General features: G+C 39.0%; 1 protein-coding gene across 2 annotated transcripts in view; it reads left to right on the plus strand.

Annotated features, from left to right (window-relative positions):
• Positions 1 to 24769, plus strand: part of LOC121705589 (collagen alpha-1(XI) chain-like) — a 126957-nt gene that overhangs the window by 42722 nt on the left and 59466 nt on the right. The window contains exons 7-24 of one of the 2 annotated variants that reach the window (XM_042086647.1): positions 2449 to 2559; positions 3470 to 3781; positions 4784 to 4843; positions 5501 to 5542; positions 5718 to 5780; positions 10208 to 10282; positions 17960 to 18043; positions 18501 to 18557; positions 18811 to 18864; positions 19176 to 19229; positions 20742 to 20795; positions 20947 to 21000; positions 22253 to 22306; positions 22400 to 22444; positions 22627 to 22680; positions 22773 to 22817; positions 24110 to 24163; positions 24431 to 24475. In XM_042086647.1, coding sequence (XP_041942581.1) covers positions 2449 to 2559; positions 3470 to 3781; positions 4784 to 4843; positions 5501 to 5542; positions 5718 to 5780; positions 10208 to 10282; positions 17960 to 18043; positions 18501 to 18557; positions 18811 to 18864; positions 19176 to 19229; positions 20742 to 20795; positions 20947 to 21000; positions 22253 to 22306; positions 22400 to 22444; positions 22627 to 22680; positions 22773 to 22817; positions 24110 to 24163; positions 24431 to 24475 — 1317 coding nt within the window. The remainder of the gene's footprint in view (positions 1 to 2448; positions 2560 to 3469; positions 3782 to 4783; positions 4844 to 5500; positions 5543 to 5717; positions 5781 to 10207; positions 10283 to 17959; positions 18044 to 18500; positions 18558 to 18810; positions 18865 to 19175; positions 19230 to 20741; positions 20796 to 20946; positions 21001 to 22252; positions 22307 to 22399; positions 22445 to 22626; positions 22681 to 22772; positions 22818 to 24109; positions 24164 to 24430; positions 24476 to 24769) is intronic. The other variant, XM_042086648.1, reaches the window with a different exon arrangement.

Below are 24769 nucleotides of genomic sequence, written 5' to 3' on the forward strand. Positions count from 1 at the left end.
TTAAAGTTAAGTTCATAAAGTAACTTTCTTTGCTATCGTTTAATTTCCCAATCAAGATACACTGGTAAGAATTGCTTTACATTGTTAAAACGGACTTCTGGAAAGTTCAGAAATGCAAAATAATATAATTTTAATAATGTGATAAAATATGTAATTAATCGCGATTAACTACAGAAATTCAGTGATCAATCATAATTGTAAAAAAATATATATATTGTTTGACAGCCCTAATTATGATCCATCTTGAATAGGTAAGGGATAGTGGACGACATGCCGTTTGGTTCACAGAAGTAAAGTACATTCAAGGTGTTGCTGAGGTGTGTGTGCATTTCTTTCTGTGAACCTAACACCTTGGAGTCCATTATCCCACTTATACCACTGTTGCCACTTGCGTTGTGTTAGTTTGCTGTTATAATTTAAACATTTTAATCGCTAAAACTGTCTTGTTCGTAGAACTACTTCTTTCCGCCACATATCCACTAATTTCTCAACTTGCAGGACCAACTGCCGCTACTAGTTCTAAATTGATGGTTGCTATGGCTAAAGGCCAGTCGTTAGTTCCATCTCTCTGTTATAAAGCAGGCTTATCCCAGGATTCTGATGAACCTTTACTTTGAAAAATTGCTATTTTACTTAGCCTACTGCCATGTTACTAGCTAAAAGTCACCTCCGTCATATGCTACAATGTTACTATGTTCTGAACATCACTATTTTACATCTCTGATGCAACATGACATTTCATTTAAACTTCACACCGAGTTTGGCGATACAAGGGTCATTCTATAATTCAGGGCACATTTCCCATCGCCATGATAAAGATTTAGTTATTTTCAAAAAAAATAATCTTTATGGAATACATTTTGAACAATTATACTAATAAAACACCCTTTCACCAACGATGCTTTAGATTTATTTTAGACCTAATTTATCCACAAAATATTAACTAAATTACTTCTACACCCCATGTTATTGACTGTCTCCGACTACAGATTCATGCATTCAACTTGACAAGATTCTAGTTTTATACATATCATGCAGTAACTAGTTTGAGGTTAGGATGTGGAGCTAAGCCACAAAATGATGGGAAATGTTATCCTCAACTCTGTTAATTCTGTGTTAATTCTGCATAGCATTTAATGAGAGTGTCAACTCTGTTAATTTAAGATTTTGCTCTTAAAATGATGACTAAATATGTTTGTTTTGTTTCAAATGTATATCAGAAGATGTGTTACAACTAATATTTTTACCACATGATTTCTTTTTTAAAATGATATATGTAAAAGCTACCTTTTTTTTGAAAATGTGCACCTCTTGGAAGCTTGCCAGTGGAATGTGTTGTTTTTTTTTATTTCAGGACAAAAAGTAGCAATTTTAGAGACAAAAATTCTCTTAAGGAAGGCATAATTTAAAAATGTATCATATTTGCTAAATATGTATAATTTACCGAGTTTGTCTCTAACAGAGTTGACAGATTTTTTTCTGTTATTACACATTTTTTTCAAATAAATACTTGAAGTCTTACAGGTTTATTCCTTACTAAGAGTAGGTCTGAGCAGCTTTGTAAATAGGTTTTAAGAGAAAACTCCTAGCTAAAAACTTTTAGTGCGATTTAGGAGTACTCCCAGCGGTAAGATAAAATGCTTCGTGAATACGGCCCCAGGTCCATATAGATTATTTCTCAAATAAACCAGTTAAACAGTATTAGGAGATAGAATGTATAACATTCACACCCAATTTCTGTCATAGCAGAAATTACCAGAAGGATTTTTGATTTTCGAAAGCGTTTGCCCGTCACAGCCAAACAAAATTGGCGGCATAGTAGGATCATATCTCAGGAACACTTTCACATATCGAAACCAAACTGGGTACATAGACTTGGGTCCCCATCCTGAGGACATACAATACATTTGGTGACCTTTGGCCTCTAGGGGGCGCTAGAGTTACAGGAAGTTAGCTCATATCTAAGCACTTTCATTTATCAAAACAAAACTTGGTACAGGGACTCGGGACTCCATTGTGAGGGCACACATATCATTTGGTCCCCTTTGACCTAGGGGTCGTTGCAATTAGCATGTACTAACATGTGTTTTGGCATTTCAGATGTATGTTAATGCACGTAACCTTTGACCTGTACGCCTGATTTTGAAAAATGAGGCACTGTTAGAATTCTTGGATCAAGCCAGGTTTAACTTAGCATATTCCACTGTCTGCTCACCTTGGTGACTGCACCAGAGCAAGCACACTTTCGCAGTTACTCCGGAAATGCATTCTAGTTTTATTTAAGAGCCAATAGTTCCTTTTGTGAGGATTAATACATTGGTAACTAAATTGTGTGATGTTACATTGTGCACTTTTAGTAGATCATATTGTCACTGCCTTTTATAGTTTTACAGTTGTTGTTGTATTAAATGTTTTTGTTTCCCTATTGTCATATTTGTAACAACGAAGATACAGGAGCAACCAGGAACGACTGATATGGATTATTACACTGATAATGAATTTGCTTATGATACATTACCTGGTTCTGAATCTCCAACTAAAACAACCACACCCAATAAGGTAATGCTCTCAATTGTGTATATGTATATTACTGTTTGTATACTTGAGACAGAATCTTATCACATGATGGTATTGATAGCATTGATGGCATTGATGATCAGATCATACAATCATGCAGTGAGTATTATAAGAACTGAAATAAGTGGCTTACCTTAAATCAGTAAATAATGCATTCCTTCAGCTCAGTTTCTAAATAAATACAATTGCCTCTAAATAAGCATACATGGTTGAGGATAGGCATGATACATTTAGAAGGATAAACTAAGTGCATGTGAAATTTATGTCTAAGGGTTATCATTAACAGCTAAATGTAAGAGAAAAAAAGAGAACGCTGAAATTTGACTTTCACATAAACATTCTAGTTATTCTTACATTTATTTAAATATTAAGACTTAAAAGTGAGGTCCACAACCCTGGTGAAAGCTAATGTCTGGAATTATACTAACTCTCCCATCCTGCAATTCGGCCTGTTATTTACTGGCTGTATTAGCCTTTGTGCACAATCACATAATTTTGTTCTAGGGTTTGTTTGTATAATTATTGCTAATTCTTCAGTATTGCATTTACCATTATTCTTGTGTTTTTGTATGGATTGTGTAAACTACTGGATGCCTAAATTCCCTTTGTGAACCATAAAGTGCTAATATGGTCTAATTAATATATCTATATATCCATCTGTCCATCTATCTATCTATCTAGCTATCTATCTATCTATCTGTCTATCTGTCTGCCTGTCTGTCTGTCTGTCTGTCTGTCTGTCTACCTACCTGATCTAATCTATCAATTATTAAGATGCTTTGGGGGAATTAAACTGCATTGTATCACAAACAAGCAAATGCAGACGTGTACACAAAGAAACAAAGGAAATAGATACACATTTACTGACAGTGATGTTCATGATGTTTTTCAGCACCAGAGTACAGACTATAAGGAGGAAGTTGTTGACGACTACATTACAGGACTGGATGAAGTTTTGGTAGAAAATCCCACAGTCACTCAGACCATGACTGTGAAGCATGCTCAGTCTAAAGGCACACAGGATTCTACCACCTATGACTTTAAAGAGTATGACCTTAATGAATATGACTCAAACGATCTGGAGAGTGTTGACACATACCAGTATGGAGTATATGATGAGCATGAAGCATATGAGAAGAAGACTGACATGTCCCCAGATGAGAGTGAATTTGGACATGGAGTCCCTGCTGAAACAGAGAGGGCTGTGAGTGTGGAAGATGTACAAACATGAACCATTTTAGTTATACTTTTCACAAGCTTTGCAATCCCTTATTAATATCTTACAAATAAGGACACCCCCATGTATTTCTGTTTTGAGCTCACACTTCAACTTGATTTATAATTTCTGAAGAAAGAAACTACTGATAGACTGGAGTGAATGATAAAAGTTTTTAAAATTGCAATGGATGGGGTGAACTGGAAAAAGGTATGAGTATTGTGGGCCAAGCCTGAGGTCACACCAGTGGACCTGTGTGGATATGTACTCATAAAGCGTTTTTCCACCGACAGCGAACCCGTTTTGGAACGGTTCTGTTCAGAATTCTTTGAACCTTGGTGCTATCTAGTGAACAAGCCCCATTTCCACCAGTTTTGAACTGAACCAAGGGTGCGTCATCAACAATGGGTGTTGCATGCAAAACAAAAGTTAATGAGATGCATGAACGGGAGAATGATATGACAGCTGTCCCGTAACAATGGTAGGAATTAGCTGTGTAAAATGCTAGTTAATGTCTGCAGACTCCTCCTAGTCGACTAGTTTTGTTTTCTCATGGCAACAGTTGATAAGGAGGGAAAACGCATGGTTTAAGCCTTCTCCCCTCTGAACGGTAAAGTGACACGCCCACCCTAGTTCGCAGGTGTGCCACGTTCCAAACCGTGTTTTGTTTGGTCGAAATGCTCTGACCGGTTCAAATGTTGGTTCGCGAACGGGAACGGAACTGGTTCTCTGTCGGTGGAAAAAGGCTAATAGAAGCATCCATACAGATCGACTCCACAATCCATGCCTTAGCTAGTTGTGGGTCCATTATCAAAAGATTCACTTTTATAGCAGATGTCAGAATATGTAGTTGGTTGATGTTAGTACAAGTTAAATAAAAATGTTTTATTTTTATTTTTCACTGTCTGTGTATAAGCAGTTGTTTTCATTGTATACTTTACTTCACTGTATATACAGGATTGTACTATCTTTACTTTAACTAAACCTTAGGTTGGGAGTAGAGGTGGTGGAGAAAAGGGAGAGAAGGGGGAACCAGCTGTGATTGAGCCAGTAAGTGTTATGATTATTGTTGTTGTTGTTATTATTATTATTTCGGGGCAGCCGTGGCCTACTGGTTAGGGCTTCGGGCTTGCAACCGAAGGGTTGCCAGTTTGATCCCCCGACCAGTAGGAAAAATGTGGGCGGGGAAAGAGGTTAAGCACTGCCCACATCCACGGCTGAAGTGCCCTTGAGCAAGGCACCTAACCCCTCACTGCTGCCCGAGCACCGCTGTAGCAGGCTGCTCACTGCGCCGGGTTAGTGTGTGCTTCACCTCACTGTGTGTTCACTGTGTGCTGTGTGTGTTTCACTAATTCACGGATTGGGATAAATCCAGAGACCAAATTTCCCTCACGGGATCAAAAGAGTATATATTATTATTATTATTATTGTTATTATTGATATTTTTCACGCCCCCACATCCTGTAACCAATTAAGTTTCTTTTGGCACACCATAAATTGAATATCAGTATTGGTATATTTTGGCATCTGAATAGCACACTGGATAAAGCATTTGTTCTACTAAATGTATAATCCCACCAAAAGCTTTACAGAAACTCTGATTGATGCATGTCTCTGGGGTTTATACTGTCGTCTGGATTTCTATTGATTTTACTTTTATTGTGTTTCTGAATGCCATTGTTTTTATATTATCACCATTTCTTCTAGGGAATGCTTATAGAGGGAGCCCCCGGGCCTGCAGGCCCCGCTGTGAGTATCACCCTCTCTCAAATGCCTTTCACAGATGGTGGAAAGTTAGGGGAAAGAATGTCTTTATGGAAAGTGCTGCAGTTTTGGCCCAGTAAAATGAAAGGCAGATATTCCCTCCTTCCTCTCTTGCTTGATGCATGACTGTTTGGTGTCTCATGTGGTTCTATATTTTTAGGGTCTCCCTGGAACCCCAGGCTTGCAAGGACCTCCAGGCCCCCATGGAGATCATGGGAACAGGGTAGGTAAACTTAACTGACTGTGTGCAATGTAATTGCATTTCAGTATTGCTTGAACACTGAGACTGAAGCAGGATTTTACATTTGTTTTGCAATCGCAAATCATCATTAATGTATGCACAACAATTAGTGCATTTCTCAAAACAATTAGTGCAAACTGCACCACGTAGTGGATTTCCTGCAAACTGCACATCTTGCTCGAAATGCTTGTATGTCTCAAAAGCAAGTAGTTATGCCAGTAAAACTGTCAGCGCAGTCAGCATGACAGTTCCTCATGCCATTGTTTATGAACAAGATATTCAAACAGCTTTGTTATGTCAATATGACAGTTTACTCTGCAAATAATTTCTAATGAAAAATGCACAACATGACATTAGATATTGTGATGTAAGTACAAAACGGCTGATATTTGTACACAATCAGTTGTGTACTAAAGAATTTGCTCTTATGATGTGCACAAGTGATAAAATGGAGATTGTATGGAGAAAAAGCAGTGTTGAGATTTGAGATTCAATATTTGGCATTGATTTGGTGCTTTATAACCCAGTGCTAAAGGTAATTACTCTAAAAACTTGACTCAAAGACCCAATACAAAAGAACTAAACAACAGCTAAGACATAGCAACACACACACAACATACCAGTTAAAGCACACCCAAACCGCTAACACCTGTGTCTTTGTTCTGTGAGTTTTATCAATAGTTGTTGTCTGCATCATTCATCCTGATGTTTCCTTTCTTTCTATGAAATTACATATGATTTGTGTGTTTGTAGAGACAAAATCCAGTCCTTTAATTCCTCTGACCACTCATCTGCCAGATCAGTGCGGACTTCCACCAGCTGCGGAAAAGCACTAGGTGGCAGTATTTCAGAAGCTGTGAAAGAGTGCAGTAGTGAGTTCAGGCCTACTGTTATGGCACAGGAACAGCTCACACATGGGACCAATTTTGATGCAAACTGCAAGAGTTGCAGTGGGCTATAGAGAAGTGTATGAGATGCTTGCTAAAGAGTCCCCTCCTTCAAAAAGTGGAAAGAACATTTAAATCACATCCTGGTCAGAGCCAAGATTTGCTTTCCTAATCATAAAGGAATCAAGAAATGTTATGTCATCTATATGTCATAATTATAAGTATAAAACCTTCAAAAAATGTTTCCCTGGACAGAGACTTGCCTTGACCTGAAGCATAGTTTTATGGAGTATTATTATTATTTAGTGGGGCAATATAATATTAGGTTTAATTATTGTTACTAAAGAAAGCTCTAGAAATGATTACATTTAAGGGCAAAAACAAATCAGACAGAAAGACCCAGCAGTAAGACTCAAGCAAAATGACTCAAGGAGAATGAATTTGACTAATTAATTCTTTAAGCTATATAATTAAGTTAAAGGCGTTACATAACACGAATATATAGCAATGTAAGAGTCTTTGGTACAGTGTTGTCCTCGGTTCAGCTTTAAATACAATAAAATATACTCTCAGATCCTGATAGATTGATTCCAGGGGCAGGGATGTATTGATTCCCTTGGCACTTCTAACAACAATTGCCTACCCATTAGATATGGAGACAGCAGGAAAGAATAGTCAAGTAGTAGACAAAATGTACACATGAAAAGTGTATCCCTTGGCCATCTGGGCTGTCAGGGCTCCTGGATGCTATGCACGGCCTACTTCCTCCTACCTTTTTTTTTCTTACTTTATTTCCATGTTGAATCCAGATACCCTACAGTATGTAGCTGTAGATCTCCCACTGTTCACATTTTGTACAGCAGTAAAACCGCTCACTATTAGCAACAGGACAAATGGATCTCACACAGCTGAGTAAGAGTTATACTTAAAGGTAGAATCTGTGATTGTTAATATTTGAGCTCAATAACCATCTCATCTAATTGCATCTCTCACCCTTGTGGTCCTGAGGCAATATGTTGTTCAGACAGAATAGTCCATGGCTTGGTCTAAGCCACTTTGTTTCCCATTTACTGAACCAGTTCTGTGCACAAGCACTGGAATTTATTTGAGTGCACACACTGGCCTTCATTTATCAACTGTGCGTAGAAACCAGCACAGATCTGAGCGCAGGAATTATCTTACGACAGGGCTCACGAGTGATTTATTAAACGTAGACATGGAGGTGCATAATACATCCAATAGAGAAACATTTCTGATCTCGAGATAGCCACAGTGACGTTGGAAGTCCAGCTGAACCTTAACCAGAGAATACACAAAGTTATAATTATTCCTAAAATGATACACTGAGCTGCAGTCAGAAAGCTGTGTTGCTCCGCGCTGGTAAAGCCCTCAACTGACCACAAAGACACATTCTAAGAATATGGAGTGCAGAGCTGGCTCGACAGCATGTAGATAATGATATGATTGTACTGTACATATAATACCAATAGAGTTACAAGCCATTGCAAGTTAATTGTGCATATTACAAATAACCAATTACTTATTAAGATCTTCAATAACTTATCATTAACTTATTCAATGTTATTCATACTGTTTTACTAACTCATAATGTCACTGTTCTATGTCAAATATGAACGCCTACAAAATTAGGTTGGATACAAATGTCCAAAGTGCTTTTGGCTCCAACACTGATTAACTGGACATTAATAATACAATCCACAGTACAATCTGCACACAGTCAAATTACATAAAATTCATCATACATGACACAATCATGTACCATGACAACTTTGTGTGTCCTGCCTTACTAATATTAACCTGCAAAAACAAAGTATAATTTGGTGACACCTAAAGGCAGGTTTGTTTATTGTGGGGGTCATATTACACACCAATATGCTGCATGTTTAGATTTTTAGTGTGTGTGTTTGTGTGTTTGCATGAACATTTTGGACTACATGCATATTGAGACCCATTGTCCATGTCTATATTGTTAAAAGATACCTGTTGTGGCCTGTCCAACAGGAAACGCTTAATCCAGTGTTGGATGTACCTGAAGGTCTGAGAGGTGGTGCAACAGTTTATCAATGTTCACGGTGTTAAAAGCAGAAGAGAAATCCATGAATAAAATCCTGGTGTTTGGGTGTGCTGAGTCCAGGTTTTTGGTGACAATGTCTAAAAGTGTGAGGCTTGCATCCTCGACACCACGTTTTGCCTTATAGGCAAACTGATGTGGGTCCAGTTTGTCTGATACCATGCTTGATAGGTGATCACAGACTACCCTCTCCATGCATTTACACAACACAGATTTTAACGCCACTGGTCTGTAATCCTTCAGGTCCCTAGGTGATGCTCCATCCCCTTGTCTTGTAGACATAGGCTAGAGTATTTGTAAAAACAATGAAAGATATCAAAATTTGGATTTCTCAATGCACACTGCCTATCCTGGCACTGACCCCACCGCACACCACTGAGTGGGACACTATTACTGCTACAGCAACCAAGAACATCAATAATTAATATTAACAATTAGTATTATTTTTATTGTTGTTGTTGGGGTCCAAGCAGAGGGTGAAATCCCTGGAACTTTGAACCTTTACATTGCAAGGTATTGGCACAGGCATGTCCTGAGAGTGAAACGCGCCAACTGCAGTGGGCCCTATGGACAGAATTTTCCAAAATTATGACGTGCATCTACAGAATGTGGTAACGATGCAACATGTGAATGTGAACATGTTCTTGAATTTCCCCTAGGGATCAATAAAGTATCTATCTATCTATCTATCTATCTATCTATCGATCTATCTATCTATCTATGTGAAGATTTGATCCGTTACAGAGGATATTGGCACAAGCTTGTATTGGGTGCTTTTGATTGCCCATTTTTGAACCAAATGAAACTTTAGGAGACGTGAGCAAATGTTATTGCACTGTCAATATAATGTACAACAGACGTGATAGCGATATATAAATGTCTCACTTATCTAGTGACAGGCTTTTTGTTGTAAACAAAATCAACCGAAGCACGTTTAGGTGATGTAATTCACTAGGCACCATTGCTCAGCTGTCTTTCATTGTATAAAGCCCAGAAGTTTGCGAACTGCTCAGGTTTGTGCATAGTTGCTTCTCAACGGAACCTGTCTAGACTGAATTTCCCGACCTCAAATTTTGTGGGCAGGGTTAAGTTCAGACTGGCTTCCAGGCTAGATGTCTCATGTTCTCCTGTGTGTGAGGGTATGAAGGATTCAAGGAACAGCTATGTTTCTAAGGCAGTCTCAATGTGTGTCTTTAGGTAGAGGGTAAGTTATTTATGTATTCTTTAATGAACTTATGTAGTGAATATATTTTGGAATAGGTGCACTGCAATTGAACCTGCAAATTGTTCCCTTTATACATATAGGATCAAAAGTGTTATTGTAAGTAAATATACATTAAACAGATGGGACAAGAAAAAAATAGTCTGTTTTGACACTCCTGAGCTGTTATTTGTGTTTGTGTCTCTACCGTCATTCTCATTGTCTTTAGGGTCTTGCTGGGCGACCTGGTCTTCCAGGTGCAGATGGGATTCCTGGGCCTCCCGGGACGGTCTTGATGCTTCCGGTAAACCTCTCTCAACTCAATGTTGATGTGCTTGCAAATATACCTAATTCCAAAATCAATATATCTTTGGTTATTAATTGTTTTGCTTCATCATGTAGTTTAGAGGCAAGCATCTGGTTCAGTTATAACGTATTGTTTGTCCACCTCATATTTTAATTTATTTCACAGTTCAGGGGTTGGAAAGCGGGATTGAGATTAGTGTTGGGGGAGGGGTGTATTGTAGAGAAGCCACTACAAAAAACTGTGGATGGACCTCAAAACCATCCATGTGGTGCTGTCTTTTGTCCCTCACCATCTACCTAATCCTCAACCACCTCCTCTGGAACACCTTTTACAGCAGGTGTGAACAGCAGGACTTATCCTGGTTGTTTTCAGGGTTGTACAGCAGGTGTGAAGAGGCATATGCCTTTCTACAAATGCAAATTAATGTGAACATGCTAATGGGGGGTTAGAATCTGAACTAGAGTTCCATCCACCATTCCGGTCACCTGAGGAATGGTGGATTCATGGGGGAACTCATGGAGTGCATTAACCCCTGAAGCACAGCCTTGGGAACTTGATTTGCTGGGGTGCTAATTGGAGCATGCTGTTGGCTACCATTTGCATCCAGCTACTAGGGGTGGCACAGTTCACAAAACCCACGGTTCAGTACGTATCATAGTTTTAGGGTCATGGTTTTCGGTTCTGTACGGATCTTGTTGTTATTTTCTTCTTTTAATCTTTAACACTTCAGAAATATCATACTTCAGCATAAGCTTAATTATCCACCATTTAGTCTATAGTATTAAAAATAGGGTAACACTTTATATTAAGACACGCATATTCAGCATTAATTAGCTGCTTACTAACATGTATATTAGTAGCATACTAGCCATTTGTTAGTCATTATAAGTCACTAATTATTATTAATACCTTATTCTGCAAGACCTTATTCTACCCTTACTAGACCCTTAATTAAGAATTCCTCCTATGTAAGTTCCTAATTACCCCTTATTCATAGTTATTAAGTAATTTGATGCATATGAATTATGACCTAAATATGCATGGTTTAGCATGGGGCTTGTAAAGTGGTAGTACCACAAGAACAGTTCACCCCTAATTCACCCCAACACAAAACCACAAGTGTTAATAGTGTACAAATAACTCATAATTAAGTCTTTGTAATGCAGAATATGTTCCCTATTCTAAAGTTGGGTTTTTGTTCCCATTTAATTCACAATTAATTTGGCACTTATTAACCCCCATGTGTTATTAACCCCCATGTGTTATTAACCCCCATGTCCCCCTAATCCCCCTAAACTAAAGTTGCCTCCTATTCACACTTTTTAAGTGTATTGCAGCGCACACAAGGAGAAGAAGAAGAAGCAGACAGCCAAGTTAGCACAAATACAAAAAACAGTTTTAGACCAAACTTTAGAATAGGGAACATATTCTGCATTACAAAGACTTAATTATGAGTTATTTGTACACTATATGTACTTGTGGTTTAGTGTCTAGTTCCATTTGAAAAGAGCATCTTTGATAAGTATTATTAGAGGTGAAAACTGTTCTTGTGGTACTACCACTTTACAAGCCCCATACTGAGCCATGCATATTTAGGTCATAATTCATATGCAACAACTATGAATAAGGGCAAGACCTTATTCTACCCTTACTAGACCCTTAATGAAGAATTTCCCCTATGTAAGCTCCTAATTACCCCTTATTCATAGTTATTAAATAGGTTGCACATTCGTTTGACCTGGTGTGTGGTCTCCTCTGATTCTGTGGTGATGCTGGTCTCCCCTGATTGTCGTGGTCAGAGTCATCTTGTCTTAGTAGAAAGGTGGACTCATCCAACGTTGTCTGGCGAAAACACACCTGCTGCAATATCTTTTTCTTCAACTTTTTCATTTTCCCCTTTAGCACCTGAGAAGTGTTGCCTGTAAAGTTCCCGAGAAGTGACGAGACCTGGCGAGACTGCTACCTAGTGATAAACTCATGAAAATAAATGGCCTGGTTTTGACCTGACGTGCATGCGTCACTGATTCAACCCAAAGTGGCAACCATCAAAAGGCAGTTATGATAAAATGTCCAGATAAAATGTCCAGATTGTGCGTTTTCATGAGTTTTCGATTGTCATCTATTTCAGTTCTATTCATCATAGAGTTCCCAAAGTCGCACATAAGGAGTGGCTATTTTCGTAATTAAAAAAAAAAAGCTAAAAACGCAATATTGCATTTTTGGCACTCAACGCATGGGAACAAAAAACACAATATTGCGTTTTTACCACTCAAAGTGTTAATATAACGATAAGATAGTGATTTTTGGATCATGTGCAAGACCACACCTGTTTCGTTAATTGACACACCCCAGGGCGCAATGTTTAATTAAAGTGAAGCGCATAGCGAAAAATGAATCACTGCATTGGGTGTAAGATAAGAACAAGCCTTGCATCGTGCTTTGCTCCGGGTGTACGATAGGAGTTAAATAAGATATTTTTTTCTTAAATTGTCCGCTCCTGTTATCACAGAGCTTATAACCCATTTTAATCTTTCCATTCTGATGGGTATATTTCCTAGAGCCTGGAAACTGGTGCATGTGGCACCTTTACACAAATGGGTGATAGAGATTATTGATAGTGACAGATTTAATTTTTTGCAGTGTAATGTCAAATTACCATTGTATCCTGTGATAAAGTGGGTTTGTCATCATTAGCAGGACGTACAAATAATTTATTAATCTACAAAGGCATTGTTGAGAAGCTACCATGCTATGTTTCAAATATGCTTGTTTGGAATTCTGGTCCCTATCAGACCAGATCAAATGACTGTTTGATGCTCAAGGTTCCTCATATTCATTCTAAGGTGGGAATGTCAATCTTTTGCTATAATGCCCCTACTTCCTAGAATAATCTCCAATGCACTGTAAAAAATAACTCTCTGCTTTCGTATTGTCCATTCAGATCTGTAGTCACAAATCCTCCTACATCAGTTTTGACCTGTTTTAATTAATTTTTTATTAGTTTTATTAGTTTTTAAAAAAAAATTAAGATTGTTTCTCCCCCCTCTATAATTTTTTGTATTGTATTGCTTATTTTATTTTGGTTTATTTTTAGGCTTACATTTCACCACAGCTATTGTCTACTATTTCTTTGGTTGTTTTATTGTCATTGAAATCTCATCTTCACTGAAAATGAGGAGGATAAAAAAGAATGAATGAATGAATGTTTTGCAGCCACAGTTTGCTCTGAAATTTATGCTCTTGTGATAAAAAAAGGTTTGTGCCCTTGCATAAAAGAACCTGTGTTGTCTCCCAATTAAATTAGTATCAATGTGTAAATTGTGACCAATATTACCATTAGCCTTGTTGTGTAAATTATGACCAATATTACCATTAGCCTTGTTGTGTAGGAAATCCCTGGGAATGAATAAGGGAACTGTTAGCTAAAATATAAAAAAAATCATGTATTACACAGATTAATAAGTGTGTGTAGGTAAGGGTGTTTTATTTCTGTATTTTTATTTAATTTAATTTATACTTTTTATTATTTTTACTTTTTCTACTTTATTTATTTTACTCTTTTATTTAATTTATATTTATTGATCGACTGAAGAAGCTGACTAAAGAAGCTGACTGAAGAAGCTGACTGAAGAAGCGCCGCAGGAGGAGAAGAGGGAAAGGGCCGGGATCTTGGTCAGATTGAGGAAAAGACAACATCGTCCTCCCCTTCCTAGCATTCTCCTTGCCAACGTCCAACCACTGGAAAACAGACTGCCGTTTCAATGGGATATCAAGAACTGCAATGTCTTTGTTTTCACTGACACAGACTGTCATTGTACTGGAGGGACTTTCCATTCATCGACAGGACAGAACAACTGAGTCGGGCAAGTACAGAGGAGGTGGAGTTTGCATTCTGGTTAACAAATGCTGGTGTGTGGATTTGCAAGCGACATCGACAGGGTGCTCTCCTGACATCGAACATCTCAAGGTCAAATGCAGGCTTTCTATCTACCCAGGGAATTCTCAGAAGTCTTTTTCATCGCATCACATTCCACCACATGCTAACACCACACAGGCGCTGGACGACCTATATGAAATCATCGATTGGCACGAAACTCTGCATCCGGAGGCTGCATTCATGGTAGCTGGTGACTTCAATAAAGCCAACCTCAAGAAAGTTCTACCGAAGTACCCTCAACATGTGAGCTTTCCAACTCGAGGTGAAAACATTCTGGATCACGCCTACACACCATACAATCATGCCTACAAAACCCACCCCCGCCCAGCCTTAGGCAAATTGGATTACTCCTCAGTCCTGCTACTGCCAGCCTATAGACAGAGGTTGAAATGATCAATCAGATGCGGTCCTGCGTGACTGTTTCCACACAACAGACAAGGTAGTTTTTGTAGGACTGTTGCTGATAACATCAATGATTACACTATAGTACACTATAGACCCTTTCAAGAGAGTTCCATTATCAGCATCATAGTTGGCCCCACAAGGCTTCCGTTGTTATCTTAATGCAGAGGAAGTAGATTGGGAACCAAATAGAACGTTCAAGCATTGTTTTTGTTTTTATTGTTGAAAGGGTCCATAGATTACACTAGTATGTAGCGGGCTACATATGAAGAGTTCAGATGCAAAACCATGATGCAGATGCATTGATAACATTGTACCGAGGGTGATTGTATGAACTTTTCCTAATCAGAAGCCATGGTTGAACAGAGAGGTCTGTTCAGCAATCCGAGCTCGGACAGCTGCCTTCCATTCTGGAAACCCAAGTGAGTACAGTAAAGCACGTTATGAACTGAGGAAATCAATTAAAAGGGCTAAGCGACAGTACAGGGAAAAGGTGGCATCATACTACAGTGACTCTAACACCAGGGACATGTGGAGTGGGCTAAGCACAATTGCAGACTATAGAGGAAAGGGCTACAGAACAAAGGAGGTGTCTGCTTCTCTTCAGAGGAGCTGAACTCCTTCTATGCCTGCTTTGAAAATGACGTCAGGTCAGAGTCTCTGTTAAAGCGAGATTCCTGCCCATTTCAGTTATCTGAAAGAGCTCTAGGACCTGAACAGCCCAGGTCATGTGCATCTGAACTGGCAGAGGTCTTCATGGACATTTTTAATCTCTCCCTGTCTCAGTCTGTTATCCCTGCATGTTTCAAGAGGACCACCATCATTCCAGTCCCTATGAAATCAACAGTGAGCTGCCTTAATGATTATCCCCCAGTTGCTCTCACCTCTGCTGTCATGAAGTGCTTTGAGCGGTTAGTTAAAGATCATATTACATCCTCCCTGTCTTCTACATTAGACAGACTCCAATTTGCCTATAGGTCAAACAGGTCCACAGACGATGCAATAGCATTTGCTTTGAACACTGCTCTCTCTCACCTGGATAAGAAAAACACCTATGTACGGATGCTCTTCATCAACTACAGATCTGCTTTTACTGTAACACCATAGTTCCATCCAGGCTTATCATGAAACTGAGAGACTTGAACATCAGTTTCTCCCTGTGCAGTTGGATCTTTGACTTCCTGACTGACAGGACATACAGTAGGCGGTACGGCTGGGTAACAACCATCTCCTCCACTCTAACACTTAGCACTGATGCCCTGCTGTATTGAGTCTTATTATAGAGCAGAGGTGGCAACCCTGACATCTTTGTGCCAGGACAACAACTTGCTGCTCAACATCCAAAAAATCAAGGAGCTGATAATGGACTACAGCAGAAGGAGGAAGAGGAGCACACACCCATTTACATTGGGGGCACAGCAGTGAAGAGTCAGCTGCTTCAGATTACTTGGAACTAACATCAGTGAGGATCTGAGCTGGTCACACTATATAGGTATGGTCACAAAGACAGCAAGATAGCAGCTCTACTTTCTTTGGTGGCTGCGGAAGTTTGGTATGGACGTTGAAATACTGACCAACCGCTGTACCGTTGGGAGTATCCTGACTGGCAACATCACAGCATTGTATGGTAACATGATCGCAAAGCTCTGCAATGGGTGGTCAGGTCAGCGCAGCGCACTATAAGGACTTAGAGCAAGAGTTATCAAATATTCAGGACCTTTACAACCAGTGCTGCAGGAGAAAAACCAAGCGGATCCTTGCTGACCCCAGTCATCCCAGCCACACTCTTCACCCTCCTACTATCTGGTAGAAGGCACAAGAGCATGTGGACCTGTACCAGCAGATACACAGACAGTTTCTATCCACAAGCCATCAGGATGCAGAACTGTCCTACTCTTCCTCATACCTAATCTCATCAACCTCAGGATGCAGAACTGTCCTACTCTTCCTCATACCTAATCTCATCAACCTCACACCTCATCAGGGTTTTTCTTCTTTTTTTTCCCTCTTTTTTGCACATCATCATCATTACACCATACACATCATACACATCATTACAACATACCCCCCTCACACACACACACACACACACACACACATGCACACACTTACAAAGCAAAGACACGTATACACACTCACAGAATCACACACTCTCACTGTAACACACACACACACACACACATACAAACACAGGTACTCCCTCTTCTCACACACACACACACACACACACACACACACACACACAGTAAACACACGCACACACTTACAACGCAAAAACACACATACACACTAACAGAATCACACACTCTCACTGTAACACACACACACACACACACACACACACAGGTACCCCCTCCTCACACACACACACACACACACACACACACACACACCACACAGCGAAAAACACACACACTCAGGAACAAACACACACCATTACAGCCCCCCCCCCCCCACACACACACACACACACTCAGGAACAAACACACACACACATAATCACACACTTTTACTGTAACACACACACACATCATTACAGCCCCCTCCCGCAACACGCACACACACAAACACTAAATTACATCCCACCACACACACATACACACCGGTACCCCCTGCTCACACACACACACACCATTACAGCCCCCCCCCCCCCCCCACGCCATTACACCATATCCCCCTCACACACACACACACTTTTACGCTTATGCTCCCATCCTTTTACACAAAACTCTCACGTTCCCCTGACCCTCCTATGAATGCATATGCATGAGACGGAAAAGCGCAATTTGACATTCTCAGCTCCTGCGACAGGCAGTCTGCGCTTTTACATTGTGTGCAGGTAACAGTGTGCGATATTGCGGCCTGTTTTTACATACTGTACCTCGCCATTTTTTTACATGCAAGTTGCGAAACAAATACACCTGAAGTGGGTGCAAAAGTATTAGTACATCTGGCCCTCAATGTTTTAGAAAGGAATGAACCCTGAGTACTTTTAGGTCATGGTCTTATTTGCATAATACCTGTCCTGTCTATTTTATACATTTGTGTCTAATGAGGACTCTTTACTGCAAACCAGATTTATCTATGGGTACAAACAAAGTAACCTGAACCTGAATATACATACATACACAAGTGTATGCAAAACATTTGAAAGCCACAGCTTTGTAATTACAAAGAAACAGATGGAAAATGTACACTAGTGACCAGCAGGTGAAGGCAGCCATTCTTTTGAACCATCCTATACTGTTAGCTGTGGAGTAGGACATGAGAGGCTGTAGAGCTGTCAAATTGAAATGGAAGGATATATATATATATTTTCATTCTTATCTTTTCAGTTTCGTGCTGGTGGAAATGCTGCTAAAGGTCCTGTTATTACTGCCCAAGAGGCACAAGCACAAGCAATTTTATCCCAGGCCAGGGTGAGTCAGTGCCCTTACATTTGGAGATGTAGCTTTTAATTTTCATTAAATAAGATGCATATCAGACATAGAATGCAATAGAAATGTATCAGTATTGTGATGAAAGAAAAAAGTACAGTAGTTTTATTCTTTAATAGGCCAGTGACATGAATGTATTACGATAAAAATAATCATAAACTTAAACTCTTGACTAACAGACTATCTAAACTGAGCATGACTGTTGCATAAACCTATGGCTCAATTAAATATACTGTAAGGGTTGATATGATTTATTCACATTTTACAAAGCGTCCCAACAATGTGAAGAATACATTTGAAATCTAACTGTACTTTAGCACAAATGAATGAAAACATTACACTAACATAGTTTTACATTCTTAAACCACTTTTTCATGTTAGTCACAGTAAAGGTACACATTTTTCATGTAGTAAAGATGACATTCTTTTTTTACTACAGCTTACCATGAGAGGCGCTCCTGGACCACTTGGTCTCACAGGAAGACCCGGACCAGTGGTAAGTTATAAACCTTTCAACTTTTTTCCAAATATGATCCTGACCTACAGTACTTCTTAAAATGTCTAAATAGGTCCTAATATGGCTCTTATCTTCTGGATGGCACTGGGAAATCCTATCTCCAGATCATTACACTTTTAAGATTTATTTTGTGGATAATCTCTATATACCAGTCCAGTAATCTCAATAAATGTGCAAATAGATTAATGAAGTTCCCAGGTTCAAAGCATGTTTGGCTTGCTTTTGTCTTCAGGGTGGCCCAGGGGCCCCAGGGCGAAAAGGTGACCCTGGACTTTCTGGACCCCAGGTACAGCAGGATGATCCATAAAGTATCAAAAATATGTTTAGGACTATTGCTGTTTCTGAGAAGAGTGAGTTTAATTTATAGTAAATACCATGGACGTCGCTAGACCTTTTTTACTGGGAGACATGCCACAGTATTGAACTGTTGTTTCCCAGTAAATAAGTTCAGGTTTTTAACTAACTCCTATTGCTACTCCTATTGTTGTTGTTGTTGTTGTTGTTGTTGTATTAGATTGATTACACATCTACAAATGATTGATCTACAAATTATTGTGTATGCTAAACATAACATTATTATTATGTTTAAATTTAAAGGGACCCAGAGGTATCCAAGGTCCTACTGGCATGCCTGGGAAAGCAGGAAAAAGAGTAAGTTCAAAACAATTTTACATTCTGGACCCCTGGAATGTTTCATGTTTTTAGTTGTTTATTTTAATATACTGTATATTCTACTTTTCTGAGGTTTCCTTTTTTTAGTTTTACATGGATGCCTAAAAAGGTCGGAAAAGTTGAAGGCTGTGTTCCAACACCTTGTCGAGTATGAATATGGTTGTGTAATTCTTTTTTAATAATATAATTATTAGCCTGGCGGGCCATCCTATATCATTGAAATGTATAGTCTGGAATCGAACCATTCACCTCGCTTAATCCAAGGGGCGGGCAGAGAATTGTCTTTCAAACTGCCTAGGCATGCAATAGGCCAGCGCTACGACCATATCCGTATCCGGTCGGCAAAACGGCAAATACATCCTTCTTCGAAAGGAATGACTTTCTGAAGTGCATTGTGTTGCTCAACTTTCAAAGAAAAGCACAAGTCCAACTCCTCCAAAGTTGACGCCAACGCCGATTCAAACAACCGCTCTTCGTTCGCCATAGCCACCTTCCTTGTTGTTCACCATCGCAGGACTGTCGTTATCCTGTTAAGCCCGCCTTAAGACTCTCTAACAAAATAGAGCGCTGTGATTGGATGAAGTCCACGGCGTCAGCCAATAGAAATCCCTATGGTTTGATACTAGACGTACAGGCTGAGCAAATTAATTGCTCAGCAATTAAACCTTACGAGGTTTAAACGGCCCTCCACTTCGCGTCGGGGCCGTTTTACAACCTCGTCCGTGCATTAACTTCAATGAACAGACCACCGTGGAGTCCATTATCCCGCTTATTCCACTGTTGCCACTTGCGTTGTCGTCCATTATCCCTTACATAATTATGTCTCCTGGCAGATGACCCCATAGTCTCAGTATTGCTTTCAGCTTGTTTCTGAGCTTGTATATCAAATTCCCACAGAGATTTCACATTCAGATAAATCTCACTAAGACATTACTCTTGGCAATTCAGGCCAATCCTTCCATCTATCACAACATAAAATCATAGTGGTCAGAGACCAAGAGTGACTACAGAAACGTCACCCTCCATCCACCTTAACTACATGTAGGCTTACACTCCTTGCTTTGGTTAAAATATCAATGGTCGTAACATCCTCCAGAATCACTGACAGCATCTAATACTGGATAAGGATAGTCTGCTTCAACCTCCTGCAATTGGTCCAAAAGTCAGAACCAGACCCTCGCATATCAAATACTGGCATCACAAGCTATTTTCATTGTTCGGTTGCCACAGCACCGAAATCTGTTTGCAGTGCTTGTTGCGGTTTCAAATTAGAGCCCGCATGTATGTATTGTGCCTACTGGTGGAGTTAAGAATGAAAAGTGTATTATCTATCAGTCCTTGCACAACTTTATGTCCAAATGGATATAGGAAATAATGATAATTTAGATGAAATTATAGTGATTAGAGACATACTATTAAATTAGAGTTAAGAGACTTAATTTAATTTCATTCTGATATCTAATGTTGTTACAATTGTTGTCCATATTAAAGGGTCGTGGAGGGGCTGATGGAGCCCGAGGTGTACCTGGAGAGTCAGGGGCCAAGGTATTTCCTTTATGCTTTCAAAATTACCCCAAAATACCATGTTTACAAAGAAAGTTTAGACAAATGACATACTTTCATTCATATACTGTATGTATGAATGTACTCAAATCATGCACCTTCTCTTGCCATTAATATTGTTTGAATCTGACAGGGTGATCGTGGATTTGATGGACTACCCGGGCTTCCTGGTAACAAGGGACATAGGGTAAGGGGTTGGACAATTTAGTTTAAATGTTTGATTGTGTGGGATATACAATTCTAAATCAACACATTTAAATAATTTATTATTATTATATTATATTATATTATATTATATTATATTATATTCTTATTTATTGCTTCGGACTTGTTACCGGAGGGTTGTCGGTTCGAACCCCGACCAGTAGGCATGGCTGAAGTGCCCTTGAGCAAGGCACCTAACCCCTCACTGCTCCCCGAGCGCCGCTGTTGTTGCAGGCAGCTCACTGCGCCGGGATTAGTGTGTGCTTAACCTCACTGTATGCTGAGTGTGTTTCACTAATTCACGGATGGATGCAGAGACCAAATTTCCCTCATGGGATCAAAAGAGTATATATACTTATAAGTATAAATACCATATCATTGGGATGCACATAAGAACTACTGAGTTGTTACTTGTGACTTTTATTTTGTCAGTAGACTTTTAACAAGGTACAATGGGCCTCATATACAGGAGGCAATAAGAACAAATGTCCTCTTATACTGTATTTTTATTCTTATCCATGTTTTGTTTTATTCATTTTGTTAGTACCTTGATTGATTTTTTCATCAGTGTATTCTTTTTTGCTTTTCTCTTAGAAAAGCTAAAAACTGTTTTAGTGGTTGAGAGCTCTCTTATCAGAATAACAAAAGAAACTTCAACAAAAGAAATTTCATGGTTCACAAATTGTTTTTTTTTCAATTGCAAGGAAGCACGTTTCAAAGTTGAGGATCTAAAAAAAACATGAATAAAACGCCCACTGAATCTGATGAAATTACACATGCAAGACACACAAACATGCATTCACATGGTGTGAACGGAAGTTGGGACTAAACTTGCTTTGGCCATGTGTCAGAATATTTGCACAGCTATGTCCTCATTTAGTATTTTGGGGTGTGTTGCTTTTGCTAATAACAATTCAGTGCATCATGGTACCAACATTTGTTTAATCTGGCCCATTGTTTTTTTTTAATATGTCATATATATACCAGTTATATTTCTGTTGATTAAGTGTTCACATAATGTAGTCAAAACATTTTAGATGTTTTACTTATTACAATAGTGCAACACTGTTGAGAAGCCACAGTGATGCTAGACTCACTGACACAATAATCCATTGACATTAAGCTAATAGCTTACTTATCAGTGATTTTCAAATCTTCAAAAGCAAGCCAAGAATAGCAGTATCATCCAAAATTAAGCAGGAACTGATGACCACACCCGTTTTCATCTCTGACAGGGTGAATCAGGTCCAACTGGCCCACCTGGTCCTCCAGGAGAGGATGGTCCCAGAGTGAGTGTCTGTTGCTTTTCCCCCTGTTCCTAATCTAATGAGTTTGGTTTATGTTTAAACCTTAATCTTCACACCATACAATGTTATCTACAGGGAGAGGATGGAGAGGTGGGGCAGAGAGGAGTGCAAGGAGAGAGCGTAAGTATTTTGGATTTTAACATTCTCAAGCATTTTCAGAATGTTCATCAGCCATTTTATTTCATCATTCAAACAATTAGTTAAGTCATGTGTTCTTAAGCTTAATGTGTTCTTTATATGTTTATTTATTAATGTGTTCTTTATATCTTAATGTGTTCTTTATATGTTTTGTATTTATATAGGGTCCTAGAGGATTGTTGGGTCCTAGAGGATCTGCAGGTCCACTTGGACAGCGGGTTTGTCAGATGTTATGGTGCTTTATGTCACTTCTGTATCTAGGTTTATTTGTGTCAATGTCCTTACCTGAAGTTTTGATGTCCTGTTTCAGGGTCTTCCAGGACTAGATGGTCAACCTGGACCCAAAGGAAATATGGTATAATTTATAAGCAGAATAATCACAACCTGAAAACCACACAATAAATATACATTTAGATGGGATTCATGTAAAACATGAATTAAAAAAAATATTCAGCAGTATTGTGATCCAAGTCAAGATATTACCAACTAGAATATATATTTTGCGTAATTATAGTTTATGGGTTGTGATATTATTTTTAATGTCAGCACATGAGGGAACCACTATTTACCATTTCATTAACACAAGAACACATGTCACCATTGTTGTCATCTATATGGTCATTATACTTTTTAGTGGTTGGATAGTGCACATCTCCATAAATTGTGTGATAGTGAAAAGGTAGTCTAATGTAAGACGTTGAAATGAATTCCTCCGCTGTGCATTGGGGTCCTGTTTGTAAATGGACTGCATTTATACAGTGCTTTACAGTTTCATGCCTCACATTCACCCATTCACAATCATACACCGATGGCAGAGGCTGCCATGCAAAGGGCCAACCATTATGTATTATGTGTCAGGGTTAGGGTTAGGGTTATGTGTCTTACTCAAGGACACTTTGATTCAGGAGGAAAGGCTTGAATCGGCAGCCTTCCGGTTGCTGGACAAATCCTCTACCTCCTGAGCCACTGCCTGTGTTTGTCACTTGGAATTTATTTTCCAATACTGGCTGGCGGACTATACATTTAAAACACCTGTAAAACACCATTATGTATTATAAAACACCCTGTAAGGCCGTACGTTCCAGTGATATTAAAACAGCTAAGGGGGAATGTTCAGCATGATGCGAAGCAGTGCTGTTCTAAAATCAATGCATTCTACAGCCTCACAGGGCTTATTGCTTTAATCATTATTTAATCTATACAACAGTAATAGATCAATGTCATGAAAAAGGAGAGATAAAGTAAACAACGGGGATTTCCACTTGCACAGGAATATCTGAATTTTCAAGTATAAAATAGTTACCTGTAATTTCACAACTGATTAACCGATTTTGCAAAATTTCATCAGTTGTGAGGTTAGTACACGGGGCAGGCTATTCATGGGAATGCATTTATTTTTTTCATTCTTTTTTATGATTAAAGCAAAACCTGATTCTGATCCATTGGGCTAGTGGGCACTGTGGTTAATACACAGCTATGTTTAATACATGGATTTCTTTGTCTTATTTATTTCTTTGTCTTAATTACAATATATAAAACACTGTCCTGCTTTTTACACACAATGTGGCTAATACACGGGAAATTACTGTAGTTGTTATATTTAAGTTGTATTTAACCTGATTAAATAAAAATAAAAATCTTTTCTAGGGTGTACAAGGAGAGCCAGGATCTGCTGGTCAGCAGGGTATACCTGGTCCACAAGTATGTTTGAATTGCTTGTTTTCTTTATTTTTCCTTCTGTCATTTTTCTCTGAGAGAGGGCTCCGTTTGTTATATTAATTGTTACTTTAGCAGCATTGCTGTGCTGAGCTGAGCCAAGTTCTCTGTATTCAGAAAGAAAATGGTTAAATAACATTGTGGATGCATGGCCTTATGTAGCATTATTTATCACCACAGTCTCAAACATGTAGACATATTTACATTTTATTTACAAATAATTAAATTAATAAGTTCTATGTGATCTTTTAGGGACTGCCAGGCCCACAAGGCCCTATTGGTCCACCTGGTGAGAAAGTAAGTAGACCCTGTGAAACCTCTAAATCATAGCTGTCGTTTATTATTGCAAAGAGCTTCTTTTCCAGCCACTGAAATAAGTGATGTAGCAGATTCCATGGGTTGTCATGCTTTTGGACCAGAGTACTGCTGAGTGAAGTGAAACCATAAACTCAGACAGTGAGAGAGAGAGAGACAGAGAGACAGACAGGGGTTCTCACATTTTTTGCAGGCAGCAACCCCACCCCGAAATCTTTTTTACTGTATTTCAACACCCCCTTCCACCACTGACAGATAGATCATCATCATTTATCT

This window comes from Alosa sapidissima, chromosome 3 (assembly GCF_018492685.1).
Source record: "Alosa sapidissima isolate fAloSap1 chromosome 3, fAloSap1.pri, whole genome shotgun sequence".
Taxonomy (NCBI): Eukaryota; Metazoa; Chordata; class Actinopteri; order Clupeiformes; family Clupeidae; genus Alosa; species Alosa sapidissima.